General features: G+C 44.0%; 1 protein-coding gene across 7 annotated transcripts in view; it reads left to right on the forward strand.

Moving 5' to 3' along the window:
• The window catches only part of ADGRF5 (adhesion G protein-coupled receptor F5), a 104,905-nt gene that overhangs the window by 54,801 nt on the left and 31,440 nt on the right, over positions 1-18,664 (forward strand). For 4 of the 7 annotated variants that reach the window (XM_077764833.1, XM_077764829.1, XM_077764834.1 and 1 more), the window contains exons 4-8: positions 10,780-10,950; positions 13,158-13,334; positions 13,477-13,586; positions 14,834-14,892; positions 15,707-15,849. In XM_077764833.1, coding sequence (XP_077620959.1) covers positions 10,780-10,950; positions 13,158-13,334; positions 13,477-13,586; positions 14,834-14,892; positions 15,707-15,849 — 660 coding nt within the window. The remainder of the gene's footprint in view (positions 1-10,779; positions 10,951-13,157; positions 13,335-13,476; positions 13,587-14,833; positions 14,893-15,706; positions 15,850-18,664) is intronic. The other 3 variants (XM_077764831.1, XM_077764835.1, XM_077764832.1) reach the window with 2 other exon arrangements.

The following is an 18,664-nucleotide window of genomic DNA, read 5'->3' on the forward strand; positions in this document are numbered from 1 at the left end:
AAATCTTTCCTGGGCTCCCAAATGCCTTGGAGAGAAACTCCAATCACCTGCTGGAGTCTTACCGGACCCCACATGATTTTCCCACTTATCTCCTTCTGTTTCCTTTCACATGGTCGCTGCCCACCCACCACCCTCCTTTGTTTGCCTGAGACACTCTGACCTAAGTCTCCATTCACGTGGGATCCTGCCACGTAAGGCTTTCCATGGATTCCCCAGACAGGGAGGGGCTGCTTTCCTGGGTTCCCACTGCGCTTGCCACACTCCCATAGTGCAAGATTTGTCCCGATGCTTTGTAATAATTTTACTTCCTGTCTGTCATCCCCAGTAGACATGAGTCCCTTGAGCCCTCCTCATCTCTGTAGCCTGGCACTGAGCCCAGTCTCTCGGTAGATGAGTGAACAAATAAAGAGAGCATATGTGCCTGTCGTGGCTGTGCCCTTTTGTGAGTTGAGGGTACGTTCCTATCGCCAAAAGTCTGCGGGCCTAGTACCTGTACTGAATCTGGAAAAGGTAGACCTTCTTAACCTTTAGGATTATGACTGAATCACGTCCAGGCAGGCTGTGGTTTGGTCTGTTCGGCCTTGTCATCTATAAGGGTCATAAAGCTGCCAAAGAGGGTGGGCTTTCACTGGCGCCAGGATAGGGGTGTCTGATGGAGCCTCTCAGAGCATCAACCAGATCGAGCTCCGCCCAGTGCTTGAAATGACAATTCGGTCATATTTTACTAAGGTCTCCACATGTTCACTGGAAGGTCATACCTCCATTTTTTTTCTTCCTTTGCCTTTCTTTTCTTCCTTTTCTGTTTCAGCTTTGTTTTATATCCTTATAGACCCTCACTCTCCCACTCCCCTCCTTCCCTGAAGCAGTCCGAAGCACAAAGGTGACACTTTCTGTGCCTTTAAATAAGCATCAGTGCGTGTACTCCATCCCCTGAGCCCTCCTGCCCCCTGGGACAAGAACAGAGCTAGAGATGGCCCCAGTTGCTATTTTGAAAGATTTTCTTTTTCAAAACCAAACTATTTGTGGGTGAGTTCCACCTCCAGGTTTCTCCCAGACTCTTGTAGGGCCCCGGCTGCCAGCTTCCTCAGGGACAGTTGGTGACCACACAGCTGTACAAGTAGCGTCTTCCTGCTCTTCTGGGCCTGGATGTTTACGACCTGTGGTGACATCGTGAGAGGTTAGCCTTTTGGAAGGTAGCCACTTCTACATCTAAGGATTTGACATTCCAAAATTTTCCAGAGGTGTTTTCATTAAAAACAATCACGATGATGATATATTACCATAGAAAATGTTTTCCCTTTGTTATACATGATCCTCTGTGCTCTTAGACTTTTGGAGTCATTTTGGAAGGTGTTAATGACTCAACCCATCATCTGCAGAAGATGGATTGACCTTGGTACTTTTACAAAATTACCAAAGTAAGAAGTGGCCATGGAAAGACTCAGGGGCTAGACCACAGAGAGCTGGAATATAAATTGCAATGGAGAACGTAGTTCTCGAGGAAAAAGAAGAAAGAAACCAACAGGAGGGTGACATTCAGCAGATGCTACACCAAGGTGTCTGTGTTCTACCTGGTGTGTTAGTCAAGCCATAGGATTGAGCTTTAATTTTCTGGGTGGTGTCTCCTTTCATATATACATTCATCCCCCCCTTCTGGGGACTTCATGCCAGAAAGGGACAAACAAAGTTTCCAGGAAAAGAGAATTCTCAAAGGGAATTTCCTTTTGGGACACTGGATCGAAGCTTTAGGGCTTGGGATAGATAGAATCATCTTTAAAAGTAGGATCTACACTCATATTTATGCTCAGAACACTCCAAACTTCTTCCTAAGTTACTCTGATCCGTTATATATTGTCACTGGGCCTTTGATATACACACATGTACATATATATGTATGTGTATGTATATTACATATATATCACAAGCATATATCATGCAAACACAGACATATAATTGCATATAAATACATATATGAGGTTGCTGAGAAGATTAAATAATATTATGTACATATTATTTAAATGTAATTAGGGTTATCTAGGGGTCTATTTGATTTTTTAATTAAAAACAAAGATTTATTTTTAGAAATAATATTGCATTTGAAAGAGCCTGAAAATCCCTTGTACGAAGAAGTTCCCATATAACCGCTGAAGGCAGGAGAAGGGAGGCCATGACATACTAGCAGGGTTTAGGAAAATGAATTCAGAACTCTATTTGGGAAGGGGAGTCTGCACAAAAATCCAGAGGCCAGGGGCTGGAATAAGGGTGGATCTTCCATTAGAGCAGAGAGGCTGCTGGGGAGTAGAGGGAAAATAAGAATGGGACAGAACATCCAGAGTTACATCCCGATTATACCAAGAAGTGGGTTCTAGGTCAGCTGAGAGGCTGGCACAGACAAAGGGCTGATGGAAGCCATCTGAAGTGAAAATGAGCCAGATGCTATGGCTGAATGAATTAGACGAAGAAGTCAGGGCTCAGGAGACCAGCGAGGAGGCTCAGCCGTATGGACCATCACTGGCCCTGGCTCCTCGAGTGAAACAGGAAAGGAGAAAGGGGAGCACTTGTGAAAGACATTACAAGAAGCAGATCAAGAGGACTTGGAGACCAATTTGACATGAAGTGAAGGGTGATGGGGATCCATGTGACACTCCAGGAGTTCAAAGACCTAGGTGTCTAAGGGTTTCACAGGGAGAACCTGGAGTTGGAATAGAAATCTTGTCTTGGAGGTTTGCCAAGAAGCTCCAAAGTTACTCTTAAGGGCAATCTTCTGAGGGGAGTGAGAGTGGAAGTTTCTTGTTGGTTAGAAGTAACACACGTGTGCTCTCTGTATCAGTGTGGAAGTTCTCTGTGCCAGGTTTCTGAGCTTCACTGGGGAATGTGCTTGGGTCCTGGTCTGAAAAGTCCTCATGGGTTCTTCTTTGGCTTCCAAAGGAATGACTGAGATATTTTTGAGAAAGGGAGACCCAGGGTGTCCCAACCCTGTGCAGGAGGTGCTTACATTTTCATACCTACCTGGTGAGGGAATTGGGTCGTTGGCTGCTGGTGTGGGAATCTCGGTCTTTCTGCAGCCCTAGCAGCCCCAGTGTGTGCTGGCCCTTTACCTGGGTCCAGGAAATGCTGGACGTTGTCTAAACTGAGGAACAGATGTTTTGTGGTTTTATCCCTCTTAGGATAACACACGGCATTTAGTGCACTAAGCAAGGGGAGGTGGTGGCAGAGTGAGACAGCAAGGCTGAGGTGCTCTTGGCCTGGTGTCTGGGATTGGTTTTAGGGTTGACATTCCATGTGTTGAGAATGCTTTTTCTTTGAATTATTTTTTTAATTAAAATAATTTTTTTGAGAGAGAAAGAGCATGAGCATTGGAGATGAGCAAAGGGAGAGGGAGAGAGAATCTTAAACAGGCTCCCCACCACACTCAGCATAGAGCCCGACACAGGGCTCAATCTCATCATGACCTGAGCCAACATCAAGAGTCAGGTGCTTAACTGACTGAGCCACCCAGACCCTCCTCTTTTAATTTCTAATTAGTGTTGTTTGTTTGTTTAACAATCTCAAAGGTAAAACCTGATCGGAATAGCATTAGCTTTTCTTGATCTACCAGAGGGCATCCGCCTGTAATATAATCATCACATTTATTATCATTAATATTATTATTTTTACCTGCTGTTTCAGGATGGCTACTATAGGCCAGATGATTTGCTAGGGGTCTTCAGACCAACTCCTTAGCAGCAATTCTGCAGGGAAAATATTACTCCTATTTTCTAGATGGCAAAGTGTGGCTCACAGAGGTTAAATGGCCTGCCGAGGTAAGAAGGTATTCCGCCTCATCTCTCACTGGCTCCAAAGTCCATGCTCATAGTGCAGAGTTAATCTTTTTCAACCTGTGTTTCTGACTGTTGCCCATGAGATTCCATTCCATGATTATTAGAGCAGCTTCGTAGGGTAAGGAGTAGACAGAACTGTCTTCATCTTAGTAGGAAAAGAGCTTTATATGACACTGACTTGGGTATGTGATGAACTGGTAGAAATGATTCTTTTCTCCAGACTTTACAGCCCAGCATTCAATTACCTGCTCTGATGCCCACCCTCTCTTCCATCCACACCTGCCAGTGAGCCACAGCCTGGGGTTCTGGTGGTGTTCCCTGGTGTGAACAAACCTTTCTAAAATCTAAAGGGAAAACGGGATCCTTTGACTATCTGCTGACAATGGTACAATCAGATACAGATGATGTAGCCAAATTGCTACCCACTAGAACATAGTAAGAAACAAGCAGAAAGAGAGGCGTCTGTTAATATTTACCTGCTCCAGGGTGAGAAACCACGGAGCTAAGTCTTCAGTGATAACAAAGTGTTGTCCCTTTTGGTCAAGAGAAAGATCCCATCAACCTCATTTCTCTTGGGAGATTAATTTAGACAGACTCAGTCTCCAACTTCTGAGAAGCCATAATTCCCATTAGGGTTGCCAGGCAAAAATAATATTGTTTGCTGAAACAGCTGTGATTAAGACCCAGAACTACTTCTCGCACTTTGTGGCCAACTTTCCAGAAATGTCTCTTTAAGATAAGTGCTGTGTGGCGGGCAGCGGTTGATGGGAAAGGAGAAGGGAAATCCTGGTTGGGTTGTGCCTCAGGCCTCCATCTGTGACACAAATAACACCTAGAATGTTCTACCTTCCACTTGGGGCAACGGTGAGTCAGAAGAGTTCAGCCAAACAACAGGAGGCCACAGGAGCCCAAGCAAAAGCAAACACATTAAACTCTGGAATCAGATGGCCCAGAGACAGCAGAGGAGAACACAGGGCCTCTAAAGGACTCACTCACACAGAGGCGGGGAAACCATCCTCTGTTCTTCCTGAGCCCCCTTATAGCGTGGGGCAGATCAAGAACATCACTCTCGCCAGCTCCAAAGTCCTCAGATTTGAGAGAGGCGGAGGCAAGCAGGAGTTGGCATTTCCGTACCAAACTGTGGGTCTGCCTGAGGGCTGTGAGCACAGTGAGCCTCTGGTCCCAGCCACTGGTCGGTCATGCTGAGACCTGCACATCTGAGCTACTTTCGTTAAAGTCAGACACTCACCCAGGGCCATACAGGGTCAGGAGGCCCAACAGCAGCTCTGGTTTCTTGCCTCAGGGGCCGTGACACGGCTGGAGGACCCAGACCCGGAGGGCATCTCCTTGCTGTTCCTCAGGCGGGCCGTGGAAATCACTCTCAAGACATTGGCCTTGATCTTCTCTTCCTGGGGTAATAGGCCCCGAATATGCACATGGCAGTCTCCTCATTTCACTTGCATCTTTGCTCCACGTTTACTGCTTTAGAAAGGTCTTTTCTAACCAGTCTGCAAAAAATACCACTGCACCCTCGCCCTGCCTACCACTCTGTTTTTTCACCCTGCTTTAGTTTCTCCATGCCCTTCACAACCACCTGACACTGACATTTCAGCCTACTTTTACCTCCCGTGTGAGTGTAAAAGATCCGGGGAAGTAGGTAGAGCTTTGCCTCTTTTATTTACGCCATGTCCCCAGCACCTAGCCTAACAGCTGGGAAGTAGGCACTCAGTCAATAGTAAAGTTGTTTATGGGGCGCCTGGGTGGCTTAGTCGGTTAAGCGTCCGACTTTTGCTTAGGTCATGATCTCGCGGTTCATGGGTTCGAGCCCCGCGTCAGGCTCTGTGCTGACTGCCAGCTCAGAGCCTGGAGCCTGTTTCAGTCTGTGACTCCCTCTCTCTCTGACCCTCCCTGTTCACGCTGTCTCTCTTTTTCTCTCTCTCTCCTAGAAATAAATAAAACATTAAAAAAATAGTAAAGTTGTTTATGAATCAATAGGTCAGTAAACTAGGGCACAAATGACTAAACCTAGCTAGGCTTAAGATCAAAATCCATGAGTGCCAATGAGGGGTCACAATGGATTTTTCCTCAGTGTAGATTTCTAAGATATTTATAATGCTGAAACAAATAGAACAAAGTTTTAGATAATTCTTCCATTTATTATTAATAATTTTGCCCTTGAAAACACTTCTATTTTGAAATTGACTTTGAGAATTGCACACTAGTTCTAAAGACACAATAATAGTGTCACATTTGTCTTTTGTAGTACATTAGGCTTTACAAAGTGGTCACTTTCATTATCTTCTTCCATTGGTGTTGTGGCAGGGAATGGTTAAAAGGAAAGGGACTTGGGGCGCCTGGCTGGCTCAGTCAGTTAACCATCAGACTTCAGCTCGGGTCATGATCTCGAGGTCCATGGGTTTGAGCCCCGCATTGGGCTCTGTGCTGACAGCTCAGAGCCTGGGGCCTGCTTCAGATTCTGTGTCTCCCTCTCCCTCTGCCCCTCCCCAGCTTGCACTCGGTCTCTCTCCCTCTCAAAAATAAATAAACATAAAAAAAAAAATTCTTAAGATAAAACTGAGGCTTGATGGGTTAAAGCCACATAAATAGCAAATGTTAAAGCTAGGATTTGAGGGGCACCTGGGTGGCTTAGTCTGTTGAATGTCTGACTTTGGCTCAGGTCATGATCTCACAGTTTGTGAGTTTGAGCCCCACATCAGGCTCTCTGCTGTTAGCGTGCAGCCTGCTTCAGATCCTCTGTCTCTCTCCCCCTCCCACTCAAGCTCACTCTCTCTCTCAAAAATTAATAAAACATTTAAGAAAGAAAGAAAATGGACTTTGGAGTCAAGAAAATGTGGTTTCAAATCCCAGCTTTTTAAAATTTTTTATTTTTTAATGTTTTTATTCATATTTTGAGAGATGGAGACAGAGCACAAGTGGGGGAGGCAGAAAGGGAAGAAGATACAGAATCTGAAGCAGACTCCAGGCTCTGAGCTGTCAGCACAGAGCCCGATGCAGGGCTTGAACTGACAAACCTCAAGATCATGACCTGAGCTGAAGTTGGCTGCTTAACCAACTGAGCCACCCAGGCGCTCCTCAAATCCCAGCTGTAACATTTGCTATTTATCTGGCTTTAACCCAGCAAGCCTCAGTTTTATTTTCTGCAAAATGGGTATATACATACTCTCCCTCATGACCCCAGAACCTACCGGGCAATGAATAAATGGCAGCTGCTATTATTTTGTTACTTTTATTATGATCACTTTTGATCCATCTGGTGTGACTGAGGAAAGACATGAACAAATAAGCTTGGTCACCACCTGCCTGTCTCCACAGGACCAGAAGCAGGACTACAGCAACAAACAAAGCAAAAGCAAAAACAAAACAAAGACAGACAAACAATAAAACACACATACATGCAAAAAAACCCCAAGTTTAGGCACTAATATTGGCTCTCCATGGTTACCATCTTGGTTTCCTCATTTGGATTAGAACATTAAATCCCAAACCTGCCTGACCCAGAATCACCAGTGGGAATTGGGGAAGGAAAGGAAGGGAAGGGAAGGGAAGGGAAGGGAAGGGAAGGGAAGAAGGGAAGGGAAGGGAAGGGAAGGGAAGGGAAGGGAAGGGAAGGGAAGGGAAGATACACACATATAAATTTCTGGACTCATCCATGAAGATTTTACTTTGGCTCACCTAGGTTAAGACTCCAAAGTATCCCTGTGTATTGAATTCCCTAGGTATACATAATCATCAGTCAAGTGCAGACCGCTGGAATAGACGACTTCCAAGGGCAAGCCCCTAGCCTTTTTGAGTTACTATTGGGTTGTCGAGCCTGTTTTGAAGAACAACTTATTTCCATGCTGACGGCATTTCCTTCTCTAGTAGAGGTTCCCTCCCTCCCATCTTTATCAGTCTCTAGGGAGAAGTAGCACTCAGGTAGAAGGCTATTCTGAAACTCCTTTAGAAGTTGTTGAAAAACATAAAATGTAGATGAGGAGAGAGCATCTTAGAGGCTGGTGCTTTAATAACAGTTGCACAAATCCCATGGAAGAATAAAGCCATAGGAACTTTCCTCTTCGTATTTTAAGCTTTTGGCTCAGTTCCTTGTAAGATCTCACTCGAAGGACCGCCTTGGTTTCAGTGGGGAATGATGACATCGATGAATCACCATGTGCTTTCCAGGCATTCGCTGGGTCTGCAACTGTGTCTGGAAAGGGCACGGAGAGGTGGGCTCAGGGATGAGCAGGAGGAACGGCACTCAGACAGGCACTGGTGTTATGCTGGGGTCAGACTCCAGGATGCAACAACCCAGATGAGGAAGTGGGGGATGTGGGATTGTTACCGACTTTGCTCTGCTAAAAAGTCCTACCGTCTAGGATATCCTGTTTACATTCATGGGAGGAGATAGACTGCCTACAGGCAAAGAATCCTGGAGCTAGGAATCCGCTGGAGGCTATAAACATTTCTGCAGCACCTTTCAGGAAAAAGAATATGCATTAAGGCAGACCTTAAACATATTATGCGGCCGCCCCCCTCGCAAATACTCCCTGTGGGCAGCATACCACGTCTAGAGTTAGGCTCACACAAATTAAGATCAGTAATTCTTCCAGGAAGCCTGTTTTCATCACAGAAGCATCAGAGAATCAGAAAGACAACAGGAAATTTTAGGCATCGCTGTGGTATCACAAGGGCCTGGGATTCTGCATCGGGTTTTAAAAGTCCTTTTGCTCTACTTGTATACACATTTTTATAAGGAGGAAATATACCTTAAGATGATTCCTTAATTTTGAGAAAATTGACAAATATGTTTGTCACAGTTTGAGTCAATTACAGCAAGTTGCAGGACCGATGTCAAAATGAAATAAATCTCAACAAGGCTGATGAGTAAAACCAAACTTCTTATTTATTTGTTTGTTTTTCTTCCAAGGATTTATTTAAATTCATAGATTCTTTTTCTAAAATTTTTTTTATGTTTTATTTATTTCTGAGAGAGAGACACAGTGTGACCATGGGAGGGTCAGAGAGAGAGGGAGACACAGAATCCGAAGACAGGCTCCAGGCTCTGAGCTGGCTGTCAGCAGAGAGCCCGATGCGGGGCTCAAACCCATGAACCGTGAGATCGTGGCCTGAGCCGAAGTCAGACACTTAACCGACTGAGCCACCCAGACGCCCCAGTTTTATTTAAATTCAAATTAAATAAAATTAATAAAATTCAGTACACTACATGTAGTGTAGTGTTAGTTTTAGTAGTAGAATTTAGTGAGGGATTTTAAAATCAACCTTCTAAGGCATGGTTTGTAACTATCAGTTTACAAATATTACAGCTTTCTGCAATAAAAACTTGTTTATTGGAGTTTCCCATAATGAACTTAACTCTCTTTTAGTGCTTTACGTCAATATTCCTTGGGAAATTTTAAACAAACCTGGCAATATTATGGGAAAATCTTTTGCCTTTTTAGAAAACAGACGTAGAATTTATTTTTTTTTTTTTTTGGCAAAATATACATCATGCTTCCAGATTTTACTTAAACTTTAAAGTAATAGTTTTGCAGGTACTCTCTAACATTTTCCTTATTTGACTGACAAGATAAAATAAGCCACAACTTATCTTCTCAATGCATCTGTGTAAAAAATTCTCTTAATCTTTGAGGGTTCATCATTAGCTATGAAACTAGTCCTTGGCTTCTGCTCCTCTTCTATATTTCAGCCAAGAATGAGCCAGATTCTGGCAGTGATGGGGAGGTGAATGTGTGGCTCTCTTAGAGGGCCAAAATTTTAATAAGAGCTGATTGGGCACATATTTATTTTGTGGTGAGCTCCATGCCAGATGGAGTAAAGCCATGAGAAGTGAAAGAAACAGTTCCTGCCCTTGAGAAGCTTACACCTAGTGAACCAGACATGATGTAATACAGGAAATTATGAAAGAACATTCCAGTATGTATATTGTCTGGCTTGCCTGTGGTGGTATGTGTTGGATAGCAAATGCATCCCGGATGCCAGACAGTCGATCAGCCCAGAGACAATTTGGGAAGGCGATGAAGAGCTGGAGATATCTTTTATTTTACATTCTAATATGCAAATGTTACTTTCATTGAGTACCTATCATGTTCTGGGCACCACAGACACACAGTAAGCACTAAGAGCCCATGCTGCATGCATAGGCTAAGAGCAAAGAGAATTAACAGGATGACTTTTTCTGGAGGTCTTCAAGCCATGCTTAGTTCAGATCTCAAAATACACGCATGTCAATTGAATGGTGTTAGAAACATGTGGACTCATTCCTCTGAGTCAGGACCCAAGGGTCCCCTGCTAGATCTCCCTGCTTCTATTCTTATTCCCTCCAGTCCAGGGTCAACACAGCAATTTTTGACCTCGGACACCAAGGAAGGTGGGGGAAGGGAGAGGAAGGACAAGTCCTGAGCTTAGCCTGTGAATCTCTCAAATGGCTAGATAGCACTACATTTAGACCAGAAAGATCAGCTACCTTCCTTCTTTAAATGGTAAAGTCATGGACAAGGAGCACCGTGATAGGGGTGTTTGGTGGTGGTGAGCTGATAAACTTCTTTTTCTCTGAAAAGGTTCACTAGAAATCCCTGGGGCTCCTCGGTGGCTCAGTCGGTTAAGCGTCTGACTTCAGCTCAGGTCACAATCTCATGTTTTGTGGGTTCGAGCCCCGTGTCGGGCTCTGTGCTGACAGCTCAGAGCCTGGAGCCTGCTTCAGATTCTATGTCTCCCTCTCTCTCTGACCCTCCCTTGCTCACACTGTCTCTCTGTCTCTCTCTGTCTCTAAGAAATAAATAAAACATTAAAAATTTTAAAAAGAAAAAAAAAGAAACTCCTGCAGGCTGATGTGCCAGCATCCACATCCTGTTTTTGCCTTGAAATCTGGAACTGTCTGCCATGCTCCCCCTCTGCCACCTATAGTGAAGTCTCACAGCTTCCTGTGCTTTCCTTTCAGTAGCCTCAAGCACTGCTGCAGCTGGAGAGTACACCGTTGATGTTGAGATCAGTTTTGAAAATGCCTCCTTCTTGGAGCCTATCAAAGCTTACTTGAACAGCCTCAGTTTCCCAATTCAAGGGAACAGCACTGACCAAGCCACCACCATTTTAAGCATTGAGGTGACAACAGGTGAGTCAAAGACCCATTGCTTTAGAATGGAGGGTTGGGGATATCAGGAGAAAGGCTGTCCGAGCTCCTTTCCATTACAGCAAATTGTACGTAGTAGGCAAGTGACATGACTCAAAAAGGCCTAATGTGTGATTTTATGACTTCACGGCCTTCCAGAATGAAGCCCCTATTGGCAAAGTCTATGGCCAATTTCCTTATCTGAAATGATAGCCAAATGTTTGCTTGGTGGTTTGTGTATTGGTTGACACAAAATGGTCCTGAGATACTGCCAGGTCCTTCACAACAAACTACTTGGTCCCATCCCTCTGGGTAATCAGTGGGTACAGCAAGGACTGGTTCAGGCATCAATAAGGAGCAAGTTCCCTTCATTTTGGCCTCATAGGTCAGGAAATAGGAACGAGGTACACACCCAGATTTGGAAGCAAGACATAATATAGAAACCACAGGCTGTGCGATTGGATTTTCTGGTCACTGCCTCCCTTCTGAGGTTGGGCTAGCTGTCCTGTTTCTCAGGCACCATCACCTGCTATGATATGGGACTCCCCCTTGTCCTAAATAATGTGGATTTTATGATTCTAAAATGGAAGCAAGAATAAAATTCTTGTCTTTCAAACATTTTTTGAATTCTTGTATTTCAAATAGTTCATCAGTATCAGTCTATGCATTCCAGCTTTTATTCCTTTCTTTTTAAAGAGAGAGACAGAGGGGCACCTGGGTGGCTTAGTCGGTTAAGCGTCCGACTTTCACTCAGGTCATGATCTCGCGGTTCGTGGGTTCGAGCCCCGCGTCGGGCTCTGTGCTGACTGCCAGCTCAGAGCCTGGAGCCTGTTTCGGTCTGTGAATCCCTCTCTCTCTGACCCTCCCCTGCTCATGCTGTCTCTCTCTCTCTCTATTAGAAATAAATAAAACATTTAAAAAAAATAGAGAGAGACAGAGAGAGAGCATGTGAATGTGGGAGAGAGGCAGAGAGAAAGAGAGAGAGTCTTAGTGTGCTCCTGAGTGTGGAGCCACCCATGTCACCCACTGAGCCACCAAGCACCCGAATCCAATTTTTTAGTCTTGACATAAGCAAACTGAACCAGAAATGGCTACTTCCTAGCTCTCTCGGATGCCCTTCCCACCTATGCCGAAGCAAAGGACTGTATCAGTGTCCACGGATTCACTAGAGCTTGGGCACCTCTCCTATTTCAGGAACAGTGATTTGATGGCTTTCTTTTGGGTAGTCACTCTTAGAATAGACAGCTCCCTGTGATATGACTTTGATCGAGTTTTAGAAATAAATTCAAAGCACTCTGTTTTCAGAGCATTTTCCAACGTCCTCGATGGGATTAGAAAATATTTGGTTTGTTTACATTCGGCTAGAAATGTAAAAGGCACAGTTTTATTTGTCTTCTATGTTTGTTACCTGTTGCTACTTAACAAATTAGCCCACAACTTAGCATCTTAAAACAACAAACATTTGTTGTATCATACAGCTTCTGAGGGCCAAGAATTCAGGAGGAGCTTAGCTGGGTAGCTCTGGCTCAAGGCCTCTTAGGAGCTTGTAGTCAAGCTTTCAGCCAGAGTAGGAGTCCTTTGAAGGCTCAACTGCAGCTGGAAAATCCTCTTTGAAGCCCACGCGTGTGGCTGTTGGCAGGACTCAGCTCCTCACTAGCTGTTGACTGGAGACTTGTTCCTGACCATGTTGGCCTCTCCATGACATGTCCTCATGCATGGCGGCTGGCTTCCCCCCAGAGCAAGTGATAAGAAAGAGAGAGACAGACAGACATCACAGAAGGAGGCCACAGTGTCTTGTATCCTAGTCTCAGAAGTGATGTATCATCATTTCCGCCATATTCTGTTGGTCACACGGACCAAGTCTAGTGTGATACGAGAAGGAGTGACAAAAGGGTGTTAATGCTCAGAAACAGGGGTGGTCAAGGGCTGTCCTGGAAGCTGGCTGCCACATGCTTTATGTCCAGGAAGCTGTCTATCACATCATTGTAGGCATCTGCTGAGATAGTCAGAGTGATCATCTTTTAGACGGCCATACCTAATAGCATGGTGATGCATATGAGAATCACATGAACTCGTGTAGTACTGTTGAACTTCCCCAAGGCAATATGGAGTCAAGTTAGGATTTTCTACAAGTATAAATACTTACAGTCTATATAAATGTAAGGATGGTGACCACCTTCTCTTGCCTCACTGTTCTGGTTAAATGACAGTCTGCAGACCTACTGGAAATGAAATCTGGTGCTCCTGTGAGACAGGCTATAGGTGGCCTCAGGAAAGGTGCCTCCACAATCTCATTTGTCAAGAGCATGATGGCTCCCCTGCAGGGCATTGTTGCAATTGCCTTAAAGGACTCCCTCCCAAGGGACCTTTTTGCCAGCTCCAAGGAGGTAAGTAACTCTTCATTAAGTGTTGTTTGTTGAGTGACTATTTGATATCAACTCAAGCAAATGTTCTCTTCCCTGTGTGTATTCAAATGCTAACATGAGATTTTGCAATATTGCCCTGTGTTGTTTTTTTTTTTTTTCTCAGCAGATGTTACCCTAAGAATGTCAGTCAGACTCAATGTGGGCTTTCAAGAAGACCTCAAGAACTCTTCCTCTGCTCTCTATAGGTCGTACAAGACTGACTTGGAAACAGCGGTAGGCTTTGGCCCCAAGAACCAACAAGCTCCTTGGGCTGAACTGAACCTGTTGTATTTACAAAGGATAATTTGCTTGGATCTGTCAGAATTTATGAATGTGGACATCAAAATTATTCCCATACATCTGGGATGATGAATTAAGGAGTGCTCAAATGAAATAGTGTTCAGGGCATGATTTGACATCACCTTGACCTATAGGTAGACCATCTTCACAGGGTAGAATTTGGTGGCATCAGTTCACTGACTCCAATTCAGAGGCCCACGAACCTGGTCTAGAAGCCCCTGCTGGTCCATTTCTGTTTGTCTTCACACACTGCATGGATGAACCCCTAACGGGTTTTGAGTATACCAGCCCAAGGCTGGCACCGAGGGTTTCAAACCATTCCACATCAGCAGTCACGAGGCATTCTCACTTAAAACAGATTTAACTTTACTCATATAAAAACAGAGAATATTCCCTGAGTATTAACTGAGTGCCCGACGCTATTCTAAGTGCTTTACATTGGATTAATTCATCTGAACCTAAATGCTTTGCTTGAATGAACTCATTTGGAATAGAGCTTCCCAGTTGGTATGGTATAAATTATTACACGTGAGCTGAGATAATGACTCCCCTTAACTCCCTGGGCAGCCATGCCCCTGCTTCAGGCCAGGAGCAGCCTCTACTTTACTTGTAAACCACATAAATGATTTTCATTTTCTGTGGGTGTCATGATGAAGGGCTGAAGAGCTCTTGGACATCGGATTTTCATTATCTGGCATGTAATAGTTCTGCCACAGCACGAGAATCTTCCTCACATGCTGCACACTCAATTCTATACGTTTGAGGAAAGACACAGTTGCATATTAATCTTTGAATCCTACCAATCCAGGTACTCGGCACAGCGCTTTGCACCCAGAGTGCTTTGCATATTTTGCATTTACTTGTAAATGTGACTTGAATCAAAATGAATCTCCTAGGGTTTGGAATTCAGAGAAACCTCCCCATTTTCTTTGCGAGGCATTTCCCCAACTAAAATTCTTTGCACATTCAACCTGGTGTTTGCTTCTTGGAGAACCCAACCTGACATAGGCCGATAGGAATTACTTCTTCAAAGATCTGCCAATGTTAGCACTAACAAAATACACAGGTCAAAGTTTTACCTGGGGTGATAAAGAATGCGTGCTTTTTCTTCTGCTTTCAACCTTTTGACTTATCTCTCATTGGACCTTGATACATGACACTTGTCTTACTTTGTTTTCCAGTTCTGGAAGGGTTACAGTATTTTACCAGGCTTCAAATTGGTGACTGTGACAGGGTTCAGGTAAGAAGCTGTAATCGGGTGATTTCTACCCAATGACAGAGACCACTACGTTAGTGAAGGAGAAAAAGCCCATTAGAGGGGCATCACTTAGAGCAGTTTGGTAGAGGTGAAGACAATGCTAGATTGCTAGGGCTCGGAGAGGCGGGCAATTCTGAAAACAGAAACTCGCTCCTCCTGGATATACCTGCTTAAATGGAAAGTGAGCAGACCTGTGTTTATTCAGTGCCTGCAGGAGCTTTGCAAACAGATAAGTCCACAGACTAGGGAGTTCCAAAATACAAAAATGAAATAATGTCATCCGTGATGCCTTTATTCAAGAAAAGTTATCCAGCCAGCCACAAGCGCAGAGCTGCATGCTGCTGTGTAAATGGCGCCCCCTGGAGTTGAGCACCACGCAGCTCTGTACAGGTTTGTACAGTGTTTCAAACAGAGGCCCATTTCAAGAAGGAAGAAGGTTCACAGAAACACTCAGGTTCTGGCCTCATTTGACATTCAGCATATCTGGTAACCTTGGGCCAGCGTGGCTCTGTGACAGCAGTCTCTGCATGGTGGCTGAGAACCCATGACCAACTGTGGAAGAGGGGCTATGGTCCCCTTGGCTCATTGCTGGCCAGCTGTTCCAAATGTCCACAGACATTTGTGTGTCTCAGGCTTTCAACTGGAACTTGAAAGAAGGTTGACTTGAGTGAACCTTTAAGGATAAAAAGTACCCAAGGTGTTCTTGCCATTTGGTTTTCCCGTGCAAATAAACCATAAGGATCTAGACTCTTCCAGGTCAGTTCCTGCCTTACTGATCTGAGTCGTCTCCATCCAGGCCCGGAAGCGTGGTTGTGACATATGAGGTCAAGACTACAAGACCGTCACCTACATTAATGCACAAAGCAAATGATCAAGTAATGCAGAACCTTAATCAGACTTACAAAATGGATTACAATTCCTTTCAAGTAGTTACTAGCAGTAAGTAGGACATCTCCTTGTTTTTCCTATACATGGATTCTATTTAGAGGTAGTAATGGTATTTATCATTATGCTTAAAACTAGGAAGTTACATTGCAGTGTCCTCCATGGAGAGAGACTCTCTGGTTCCTGGCACAGAGGCTTCCTGTCTGAGGCACCGTGCAGAGCATCCCAGCCAGGCTGATGTCACTGCAGTTCTGGNTATTTATTTATTTATTTATTAAATCAGAAGTCCCAAATCACCTGGGTTGCCTGTGTGGCTCAGTCGATTAAACAGCTGACTCTTGATTTAGGCTCAGGTCATGATCTCTTGGTTCATGCGATCGAGCCCCGGGTTGGGCTCTGCACTGACAGCATGGAGCCTGCTTGGGATTCTCTTACTCTCACTCTCTTTGCNTAACATTAGAGTGGGGTTGGGATGTTCATGCAATGCACTGATATTAAACAATTGATACTGTTATTTTAGAGAAGTTCTTGAAATGTGGCCCCCAGAGCAGCAGCAGCAGCAGCCCCTGGGAACTTGTTAGAAATACACATTCTTAGGGCCACCCCAACCAACCAGGGCCATCCATGTTTCAACAAGCCCTTCAAGTGATTCAGATGTTTGGGCAAGTTTGAGAACCCCTGCTTTGGATCTCATAGAGCAGTGGTAAAAGATCCTGGGATTTTTAGATGCTCTCCTGCATTTTACAAAGGGGTACAGAGTTGTGTTCTGGTGTGTTATTAGGTGGGTGGACCTATTGTCACTTGGGAAACAGTAAGGAGAGCCAGCTGGGCAGAGATTCGGCAGGCAAGAATTTGCAGGCAGATGTTCTAGATAATTCCGGCGTGTAGTTTCGGAGTAAATGCCATGCCTCTTCGGAACAACGCTGTGTCCGTTCGGGGAGGACTCTGAACGGTCTGTTGAGGGAACATCTGGGAGACAGGGCACACCTCCGCAGGGGTTAGGCTGTCCTCACACAGATTTATACTGCTCATCTTTATATTCACTGGTGTTTTAGATGCCAGATCATTTTTAAAATCAAAATATTAAAAGAGCTATACACTGTGGTAAGAAAGTGCTACAACTTAAGCAAGGAGAAAAGAAAAATAATAATTCGGAAGCAATAAGGTGGCAACACCACAGGTGAAAACTGGAAAAGTAAAGGATGAGGAGTAAGTGGCCACAATGTCACCCCTTCCTGATCCCCAGCACCCCCCCCAACCCACACGTTTTGCCCTGAAAAAGTCCCTATATTTATATTTCTGAGGGCATAGGAGAGTATCAGTCTCTAGCGTAGGTAAGCTTTGGTTATGATTACTCTTTCCTCCAAATTTCAGTTGTGTTGAGGTTAGTCAGCCATTTAAACGAGGTTTCCTGATTAGTGGCTGACTGTCGGTCTAGAAACATGGTGCTGACAGTACAGTTTACAAAAGCATTTGGAGTTTGTGGCTGATTCTTCCAAAGAGCAATGAAGCCATTGTGAATGGCACTTGACCCCGTTTCTACAGGGGGTCTATACCCATGTCCGTCCACCTTCGAAGACCAGAATGATTCTGGGATATGTACAGACTCAGACCCAGAAACAAACTGATGTCACGTGCAATTCCATGGGAGAGCTCAGACATCAGCCTGCTTTCCATAGTGTTGGTGGTATTTACCTAGAATATAAATATCCAAAAGGTCAAGTGACTGGATTTTTTTTTTTAACTTATAGTTATATTTGGGGGCAGAGGAGAGGAAGAGAACCAGAAAGAAAAAGAGCTGAATGAATGAGTTAGTGTCAGGAGCTTATTTTACATCTTTATGAACTACAAAGGGCAGAGGGCAATGTTCATAACATTTCCATTTATTTGGTGGTATATTAATCCTCAATAGAGTTAAAGTTTGGTTAATTAGCAGGATCACTTAACCAGAATGCTCCTTTCTTTAATCGCTGCCAATAAATTTATGGTCCATTCCACATAACCACATTCTACTGGCGGTCTGACGAATCATTATTATTGGTGACAATGATAATGAAGAGAGACATTGTTATTGTATCTTTCCTGTGTTAAGCTCAGTGTGTTACACATATTTTGTCTTCGTATATCTTGTGAGATAGGTACATTGTCTCCATGTTATAGATGAGGCAATGGAAGCTGATAAAAGGTAAATAATATGCTCAAGAGCACATAGTAAGTAACATAAGTTTCTATGACTTCAGATTCAATTCACTACATTAAATATTCACAGAAGGCCTTGCTTCTTAAGAGTTAAATGTGACATTTTAAAATCTTATTTTATTCAGGAGCCTAAAAGAGAAATAAGAATTATTTACATACCTTGATATTTTGACCTAAACATCATAGCTCCCCAAATTAATTTTACGGTGTTTTGGTCTCATGTTTACAATATGGAGAGGGTCTGGCCTGAGCACGAAGCCCATGGAAAAGAGGTCTCAGAGAGCTTCTTTATCTAGCTGCTCTGATTCCCTCAACACGTGGAATTGGAATAAACTACATGTTGTGTGAGCAAAGGACAACCGTAAAACACACCCACAAAAATGGCAAACGTTGTGTTTTATTTCTATCTGTGAAATAACTTAATGCTATGGTTCTCCGGAATTTTACTATGAAAACAATAATAGGTATCATTCCCCCAAATCACCTCCTGTCTCCCAGACAAGGGAGCTGCAGCTCAGAGAGGCTAAGTGAATTCCCTAGGGCTCCACAGGGAGTTGCACAGAACCAGAATTCAAATCTGGACCTGTATGTCTAAAAAGCTCTCCTTCTTAAGGGCCTGTGGGTATTAAGTCTTCAAAAATTCTTAATTACAGACTATTATAAGAAATTA

Source organism: Crocuta crocuta, unplaced genomic scaffold, assembly GCF_008692635.1.
Source record: "Crocuta crocuta isolate KB4526 unplaced genomic scaffold, BGI_CrCroc_1.0 scaffold44, whole genome shotgun sequence".
Classification (NCBI taxonomy): Eukaryota; Metazoa; Chordata; class Mammalia; order Carnivora; family Hyaenidae; genus Crocuta; species Crocuta crocuta.